This window comes from Gallus gallus, chromosome 3, assembly GCF_016699485.2.
Source record: "Gallus gallus isolate bGalGal1 chromosome 3, bGalGal1.mat.broiler.GRCg7b, whole genome shotgun sequence".
Taxonomy (NCBI): Eukaryota; Metazoa; Chordata; class Aves; order Galliformes; family Phasianidae; genus Gallus; species Gallus gallus.
Genome location: NC_052534.1, coordinates 42,155,117 through 42,164,635, shown reverse-complemented (window position 1 = coordinate 42,164,635; position 9,519 = coordinate 42,155,117). Strand labels below are relative to the sequence as shown.

General features: G+C 38.3%; 1 protein-coding gene across 8 annotated transcripts; it reads left to right on the top strand.

Annotated features, from left to right (window-relative positions):
* Positions 1-249: 249 nt before the first annotated feature.
* CCR6 (C-C motif chemokine receptor 6) lies at positions 250-9,309 on the top strand. 8 transcript variants are annotated; one of them, XM_040697326.2, is made up of 5 exons: positions 250-333; positions 3,591-3,656; positions 5,116-5,189; positions 5,954-6,029; positions 6,120-9,309. In XM_040697326.2, the coding sequence occupies exons 4-5, from the start codon at positions 6,021-6,023 to the stop codon at positions 7,197-7,199; spliced, it is 1,089 nt and encodes a 362-aa protein (XP_040553260.1). In that variant the 5' UTR covers positions 250-333; positions 3,591-3,656; positions 5,116-5,189; positions 5,954-6,020; the 3' UTR covers positions 7,200-9,309. The 8 variants fall into 8 exon arrangements, with proteins under 8 accessions (XP_040553260.1, XP_040553258.1, XP_015139609.2 ...); XM_040697324.2 differs by having other exon boundaries at positions 3,554-3,656; NM_001398176.1 differs by lacking the exon at positions 5,116-5,189 and adding an exon at positions 2,733-2,812 and having other exon boundaries at positions 261-333; positions 3,554-3,656; positions 6,120-7,695.
* The last annotated feature ends 210 nt before the right edge of the window (positions 9,310-9,519 follow it).

The following is a 9,519-nucleotide window of genomic DNA, read 5'->3' as shown; positions in this document are numbered from 1 at the left end:
GATTCTGGGATAACTCATACAGTGTTTTCCTTATGTTTCAATATTTTCTTTCCTTAATTAGTGGTGGCAGAAAACTAACACGTGGTGAGATTTGAGAAACCACAGTAACCGTATTAGCTAAACGAGAGTAAATTTCCTTTCAGAGCTCTAACATACAAGCAAAAACTAGTTAGATGTGGGGGCTTCATTTGCATACCAGGCAGATTTTCAAATAGATGTCTTAAAAAGAAAATACTCTTTCCATTTGCCACAGTGTGAAGGCGAAGCACAAAGTGTCTGCAAGAAAGGCTGTCTGAGCTGTGTAACTGGGTCAGAAGAAAATGTGCTAAGGAGGTAAGTTGCGCTAGCTATCTTGTAGTAATTTGGGCATTAACCTGAATGGACTTAATTCTTCACTTTCTGGAAGACTTATTCTTGCTAAATATTGAATTTATTACAGGCAAAAGCACGAGACACAATGAAATTAAAAAGCTCTTGAATATGGAAAAAATTGAGAAATCATTTTTGTAGTGGATAATCTGAAATTCTGATTTATCTTTTAATTAAACAAGCCAACTCATTATGCCGAGTCTCATTCTGTGAAATACACCTGATAGTATTCAATTGTTTTCCAAACTAAACTGTTAGCATTCCAAATGCAGGCTGTTGTCTGAAAGAGATGCTGGAAGCTATTACTAGTAGACGTGCTTCTTTGAATATGGAGTACAATCGTGATAGACTTCTTTGGCGACATGTAGTCGCATCCAATTTTGTAATATAGATAAATTTTTCTACTTCCATTACTTTTTATTTGCTTCTTACATGACTGCCTTAGGCTAGATTTGTCTTTGTACAAAGTTTGTGTGTGAGACTCAGATCTGTCTTGTCAGTCCCAGAGATAAGAGAAAGAAGCACTTGAAGTCCCAAAGAGGAATGGGTTGCCTGTGAGTCCCTTCACCAACACAGAATGTGCTCCTGCTCTGAATGTGCTGTTTTTAACAGGACTGGGGAACGTGTTTCAAAATGTCAAACACAGTGAGCAGAAATCAGTGGTTTAGTTCAAATAGTATTTAGGCAGAAAATGAGTTATCTGTATGCAAGATCTAAGCTGTCATGTATAGCTGTGTTACTACAAGAGGTATAAGCACTTCGGGTTATCAAAAGTAAATGTACTATTTCTCACAGCACTAGATGGAAAGGAGAATTAGAAATGAAACTCACATTTTTCTTTCCAAGAAAGTTCAGAAAATACCTTAGGAACCTCATATGAAATGTGAATCATCTTAATTAGATAACTTCTGTTACGACATTTTGAAATGCAAATAACAGCAAGTTAGTGGAACAATACAAAAATGTGTTTGTTTGTTTGTTTGTTTTTAAAGTAAAATCCCATACTTAAAGGGATAAGGTGAATTGAGTGGCCTGAAAATTCCCAAGGCTTTAATGATGAGAATTGTTATGAAATAAATTATGTGGTGAGGAGTAGTTTGTTACTGTGATTAAGGATGTCTCGAAAGAGTCGCAGGGTTTGGGCGGCTTGCCATTGCAATGGGTGTGCGTCTTCCACTGCATCCTTGCTCATATATCCTCTCTGCTCACACCTCTGCCTCCACACTGCCCTTAGCACTGACCCACAGCTCAGCTCTACTTGATGAGCGTTGCAGGCCAATGGAAACATAGGTGTCCTTCTGCACCTACTGTGAGTTGCTGAACCTGGGTGGCTCCAGAGCAAGCTGGGACACGTGGCTGGGTATGGTGGCTGCTGAGAATGCTGAGAACGGTTCCACAGACCAAAGATCCACTCAAGGCCACGTTTTACTTCTGAAGATGGCTAGATGCAAGCACTTGGGGTGGAGAACGTCTGCCTCGTGGCTCTTGTCCTGGGATATCCTTGCAGCTTTCAGGAGTCTGTTTCCAACCATGCCACTTTGTTAGGGGCTTCCTGCAAGCTATTAGGAATAATTACCTCTGCAAGCCTCCTAGATCTGCATTTGCCTAATCTCTCTTTGAATTCTTGTGTGTGTTTTTCTTCTGTAACATCCAGATAGAACAGCCTCCTGGCTGCTTAGGACATTATAATTTAATACCAATGCATTTGAAAAGAAATACAGGGTCATAGGCAACTAAAGAAGAATGACAGATCTCTAAAAGATGTCCCAGGTATCCAGTGAGCAACAGAATCACATGTGGTATCTAAAACTCCAACTTTCATGCCCATCCAGTCACCACAGATCAACAAGTCTTTTGACCACTGCTGCAACTTGGTCCTATAACTGCGGTTGTTATTTTGATTTATCAATGGAAATTTGTAATGGAGATGATCTTCATGGTCTGCTACAAATGTTTCTCTTCATTTTCTGCCTTTAAATCAACTTCTCTGCACTGAAACTCTTAAATCACTCTTCCACACGTTGAACTTTACTGAACCATATTTCAAGAGCTCAATTATTTTACAGATTTAATCTTAACCTTCCCCACATTTGAGATGAGAGGCAGTGCTTTGTTCCAAATAGCAATAAGAAGTCCAAATTATTTTTTATTGAGTCCACTGAAGTTAGTTGAGTCACAGTCCTGATTGATTTCACACCTTTTTTGCAGCAAAGATATTTTTTCAGCATTAATAATTTAAACATCCATGGGTGTGTCAACATACACATTAATATATAGGAAAAATGATATCCTCATTTCAGGGTTTGGAAGTATCAATGTGTTATGCTGGTGATTCATGCAAATATGTTGGGATTTTATTATAGCTGAATCCAAGGGCGTGGATCCAATGAAAACACGCATTCAAGAAAATGCAATATGCCTGCTTAATTGATCACGAACGATGGTAACTTATTTCTAAATCCACCCAGTGACATCTTTGTTTCATTTCCTGGTTATGGTTCTTGGAACACAGCACCATACTTGCATTGTGGTATACTCTGTTCTGAAAGAAAATAGGAGCAAGATATCTATCATCCTGTATTTCTCTACGATCTATTAATTTAAGCATAGCTTAAAAGACTGCCTGTATTAATACTATCTGGTGCCTCTAATGAGGCAACAAGGCTCAACTGAACACTCACAAAAACAATTTGTAAACTAAGAAGAAAGAATATACTTTTTCACTTTTCTTTTCTCTATGAATTACCTACTGATCTAAACTGCAATCAAGAGCTAAAGCCTGGAAATAGAGATATATATATTTAAAAAATTAATGAATCATAAAATGAAGTATTTTCATTTCTCATTTCAATTAACTTTAACAGGAGACCTAAACAGATCAAAGGGTCACAGAATAATTTTCATTGGAAGGGACCTTTAAAGATCATCTTAACACTTTACTTTTAATGATTCCAATGCTGGTTCAGTTTTTTGTTTTTTTTAATAGAGTTATTATATAGGTAGTCTCATTCAATTATTCAGTGTCTTCCTTCCACCTTGCATGTCTCTGGCACAGATAAGGTTAAATAATTTCCTTTACGTAAAAAAAAAGCAGGTTATTGCTTGTCAGGAGGAAGTGGTGATAATTTCAATTTAACTCCATACCTTTGACTATTGCTGTTATTTCTTGTTTTTTAAATCAAAGCTTACTTCTATTGAGGCTGATTGTAAATGTGCTTTAGCCAGCCGCAGAAGAATGTAACAGAGTCGTGCAACATCGTCTGACCTACAGACCATTTTTAAATCTGGTAAGTGCTAAAATAGATTATATATAATGCATGCACGCATGATGAATACATAAAAACACATACATTTGCAGGAGGGTGCTTGTAACGGTAAGTAATTCTTGATTAATACTTTCTGATTTCCTCCAACTGCTGAGAAATCTTTTCCCTACAAAAATCCATCTTTTCCCTGAGGTCTTTCTTCAGTCATTGTCTTATAATTCCAAATAACCTATTCATACTTAAGACTGTAGTTCAGTCTTACTTTGGAGTACTCACGTATTGCTTTTATAGCTAAAGGAAATGTTAACGTAGATAGAGGGGAAAATAGAGGGCTTATATGACATTTAATGTTCAGAAGTATGTTTGTGTGCATGTGCATAGATGTGCCTGTATGTAATAGATAAACAATATTAAAACACACCCTATCACCCTCACTCCTGTATATATGGAAATTTATTTTTGAATATTCCCTAATATATTAATGCAAAGTAAAGACGCCTATTGAAAGACTATTGCAGAGATTTAAATCGGGAAGTTTGTAGTTATGATTCAGCTTCCTTTGCAGTCAGTGCACCTTCCTTACAACTTCGGTGAATTCTACTTAAAATTCTCAAAAGGAAATAAGCTCAAGAGATTTAAATCGGGTTCTAAATCTGATCTCTGCTATTCTGGTTTCGGTTTGAGTTTTTGTCTACCCTCTTGTACCATCCAGCCTTAAGAGGCTTTTGTTGGTCCTGCTGTGAAGAAATGTGTAGCTGGTGGTGCCCCACTGAATTTCTTAGGGATATAGAGAACCTGTGCTTACAGCCTGCAGGAAACAAGTGTACCCCCTACCTTCTAAATGCCTTCACAATTTTTTATTTCATTTATGCTTTATATTCAAGAATTACTTTTATATCCAAGGAAAGTATGTCTTCCTATTCATGTATTTTTTATATATCTATTCAACAGTAAAATAACAGTCCCTAAAATAATAATCTAGACAGGTAACCATTTGGTACAGGCAGTGCAAGGGGTAACAGAGACACCGTGAATGGGCATGTGGCTGGCAGGGGCAGAGGAGGGGGAAGCAGCAGCTGCAGACTAAGGTAGCTCAGAGAAGACAGATCAGGGTCCACAGTCCCCGGTGTACAGTATGGCTTAACAGCTTGCCTTATACGCCTCTGCACTTCAGAGAGGACACTTCAGGTTGTTAAAGCTTGCTTCAGAAGGTGTTCAAGGGCTTTCAGGCTGTCATACCCCCGCAGCTTCTAAAAATCAGCTTTGAAAAGCTCACAGGGGAAGTTGGAGTGGTGGTTAAAGATTTATTTAAAAGACAGGAAAGCCAGAGAAGCTGTGATGCTTATACAACGTGCTTCAGATGCTCTTACCCATCTGAAAACCTCCAACATGAGCCAGACTCCCTACTTGAGTCACATGGAAACTGATTCTTGCTATGCCTTTGGAGAGTGAAGACTGTACCGTCCTTTCTCTCTCCCAGCTTCCTTGTAATATCTGGGCTGTGTCTGCAGATCTAGATTTCCTGCCTGTGGGCTCCTGTGTGAGGTTAAGCAAGTAACACCCAGCTTTGTGCTTGTGGCCTCCAATGGCATGCTCCTACCAATGGCATGTTCCCCATTTTATCCATCTAAAGTCAAAACTTTAGACCCTGTGGTCTGATTTGCAGAAGTTGAGTCTCACTGCAATCACAGTCAATGGATTTGGCTCTACATAACTGAAATCCTGCACAGTGATGAGCACTCTTAAAAGTGATGTTGGGGGGAGGGAGGGACAGGTATGCCAAAGTGAACCTCTCAAGTGAATACTTACTGTAAAGACTCCATGCTTGGGTTTCTTCTCTGTAAAAGAGAATCAATAATATTTCTTTATCACACACATATATAAAGAAGTTAAAACAGTGCATATTGTTATGGAGTATAGAGTATAGTATGATGCTAGATTCTGCTGCTTACTCTTCTATGTCTATCTCAGTACACTGATTTAAACTGTCATACTGCATTTTTGAAAGTGAAATCTGATTTATTCAAATTTCCTGAGGAGTGAAGTGAGTGTGAACCAAAGGACACATATTCTCATTCAGCTCTTATAAGCTCTAAGAATGTAAGATGGTGCTCTTAATGATACTGATACAAACCACCCACGTTCCATAAGTGTACACTGTGCTGCAGAGATGTGAGCTTTGTTGAGATTCTGTGTCTTGTTGATACAGCTGATGTGAGCTGATTCTTCTTGGAAAGCAAGTTCCATTTCCAAATGTTTTTCTGCTTCTTCACATTTCTTGTGCTGTTTTCCCAATTCAACTTTTTTTTCCTTTTCAGAAATCTTTGGAGAGCATTCTGAAACTCTTCTCCACATTTATTTCCTTCTCAGAAGTGCACTAGCAAAATGAGTACTGTAAGTACTTAAACGATAAACCATATATAGAAGGGATTAATGCCTATGAGTTGACTGTTGATCTTTTCTTTTTTTTTTTTTTTTTTACAGACAGTTTTTGGTACCACAGAATTTTTTGATACAGACTATGCTTCTCTAATTTCAACAGTTTGTTCCAAGTCGGAAGTCAGGAGCTTCACAAAAGTGTTCCTGCCAGTTGCATACTCGCTGATTTGTATTGTCGGCCTAGTTGGTAACATCTTTGTAGTGATGACCTTTGCGTTATACGAACGAACCAAGTCCATGACGGATGTGTACCTCTTCAACATGGCCATAGCGGACATACTGTTTGTGCTGACTCTCCCGCTGTGGGCAGTGAATTATGCTGCTGACAAATGGATTTTTGGTAATTTCATTTGCAAAATGGCCAAAGGTATCTATGCAATCAACTTCAGCTGTGGCATGCTGCTTTTGGCCTTTATCAGTGTGGACCGGTACATTGCAATTGTACAGGCAACAAAGTCATTTAAACTCAGGGCAAGAACGCTCGCATACAGTAAATTGATTTGTTTGGCCGTGTGGGCATCGGCTATTTTAATCTCCAGTTCCTCTTTTCTATACAGTGAAAGTTATGATTTTGCCACTAATGAAACCCAGATTTGCGATCACAGATTTGACAAAACGTCTGACAGCATTGTCCTGAAATCACTGCTGCTGTGTCTACAAGTGGGATTTGGATTTTTTATACCTTTTGTATTCATGATTTTTTGCTATGCATTCATTGTCAAGTCCTTACAACAGGCCCAGAATTCCAAAAGAAACAAAGCAATCAATGTGATTGTATTAATTGTAGTTGTTTTCCTAGTTTGCCAGGTGCCCTACAACACTGTTCTTCTCATGGCAGTTGCAAACATGGGCAAGGCAGAGAAATCTTGTGACTCTGACAATATAATGGCCTATGCAAAATATACCACTGAGACCATAGCATTTTTACACTGTTGCTTGAACCCTGTACTCTATGCATTTATTGGAGTGAAGTTTAGAAGTTATTTTGTGAAAATAATGAAGGACCTTTGGTGCAGGAGGTACAAGAAATACAATAAACGTAGTTCAAGGATAAATTCTGACATTTATCTTTCACGACAGACAAGTGAAATTCTGACTGACAATGCATCTTCTTTTACTATATGATACAATTTTTACAACGTTATTTCTGAAGGACTCTGTTCACCAAGCAACCCAATCCAGTCTCACTGTGTCTGTAGTAGACAGTTTTTTGGGGCTTCTCTCTACCTCAAGGGGAGCAACCGTGACTTACAATTCCTTTCAGGAAAATAATTAAGATAAAATAATAACACCGTCCTGTGGAAAACTGAAATCTTATTTACCCCTTTGAACATTCATCCTCTTCTAAAGTGCGCACTCTTAGAATTATCAGAAAAGTTTACAGAGGAACTCTCCTTGTTTCAAAGAAGAACATTGTGTCTTTTCTGTCCTACATCTCTGAAATATCTCAAAAGCACAAAGGAAATGAATCAGGCTATGTCCAGGCTCATTCTACTTACATTTATGCTGTTGCTATGAAGTATTTATACCTGGAAGTCTTACTTAAGTGTAGGTCTCCACTGTACTTTTGTGGTGGACAGGTCACTCTATGGATAATACTAACCTAAATGGATGACATTTTGAGCAAAGCATGGCAAAAAAAAAAAAAAAAAAAAAGCTAACGGAGAAATGAAGAAACAGGTTCCAGGAATAGCTGAAATAGCTGGGCTTAGATGTCAGATCTCATAAATCTTTGCCGTGTTCTACACTCCACCTGCTCATCAAGAATTGCAGAAGCTTATACCAAAGCTGGGGCTGGTCAAAGCTGACAAAGATATGTCTATCAAAAAGAATGCTTAAAAAAAAATCCAAAAAACCCTAAAACAAAGAAAAAGAAGAAAACTGCAAAATAAAGAGCACTGGAGCAGGCTCCTCCAAGCAGTGCTCATGGCCCCAAGTCTACCAGAGTTCAAGAAGTGTTCGGACAATGATCTCAGAAGTACAGTTTCATTTATTTGGGATAGTCTTGCACAGAGCCAGAAGTTGGATTCAATGATCCTTATGGATCCCTTCCAATTTGGGATATTCTATGATTCTATAATTGATACACGTGCAGAAAGGTTTTCTGACATCTAATTACTTATCTTCTGAACTGACAAAAGATCTTTACTTGGGACATTCTTCTCTTCATTTGGCACTGGATTCCGGTTCTACACTCTTTTGAAGCTGATCACCTTGTGAACATTTCTTGGTGTTGTTGTTTCCTTGTGTTGTTGTATATTTCTAGCTGAAATTCACACTCCACTTTCTAGAAGATAGCAAACTGAACAGAAATGCCTGTAGTCAAATTCCAACTCTTTTGTTGTAACTAGATTGGTTGCAGAACTTTCATCTCTTTGACTTTTGCTACCACTCACAGTTTCCTTAGGAAGGGATTTACTAGCACCGAGTATATATGCATGACTTAATTCAGTCAGAATTTTTGACTGAGTTAGTCAGCATTTTACTTATTCTGCATATAGGGATATTTCTAACAAATGCAGATAGTTTTAAGCAGTAGACCCTACTGGAAAGAAGACTGGAAAGTAGACTTTCCAGTAGACCCTCGGTGAAATTTGTGTTCACTGAGAGAACTTCACCACCTTGTAACAATATGCGAGGTGGCAAGGTAGACAGGATAAAGAGCTGATGCATATCAAAGAGTGGAACATAGGTAACAATGAGAGCCCCACTGCTTTGTGTTTGCAGTGTGCTGAAGCTCCTACCAGTTTTCTACAGTTCTTCTGCAATGAGGGCAAATTGATTTACTGTTATGCGTAATACTCCATTCCTATGGCAGGAATAAATTAATGCAACATGCAGTGTATGTTTGTCTTGGATTTTTTTTATGCTTGTGGCTGAGGAGACAGAGGATTCTGGGTCAGTAACCACATCTTTTAGAGCAACACAAAGGGCCAAGCCTGGAGCCAAAAAAAAAAAAAAAGCTTGAGGAGTGGTGTTGATATGGTATGACGTGAAATGAGTATTGCTTGTGCTGGTGTAATACATCCTTGTTTACAGTGCACTGTGACATTCTTAAATGTCAATGCCTGGTGTTATAAAGATGTGTCTACTTATCATCACTGAACAATAACTTAGGCAAGAATATGATTCAAAATTATGTAAATGCATATGTGTGCATTTGTTGTATATATCACTGATGATTTTCTGTGTGATAATTCAACAAATAAAAAATGTAACAAAGATAAAAACCTCATCTCCAAGATTCTGGCTACATGTATTACCTTGAAAATTCTTTTATTCTGTGCAAAATCTCTCATAGCTGAAGAGTTAGCATATCTCTTCCCTTCGTGGTCACTCTCCACCCTGTTCTATTTGGTGTCCCTCCCACAGATCACCACCCTTCCTGAACAGATCCTGTCCGGGCTTCCCACAGGCTGCAAATCTCCAACCACTGCTCCAACAT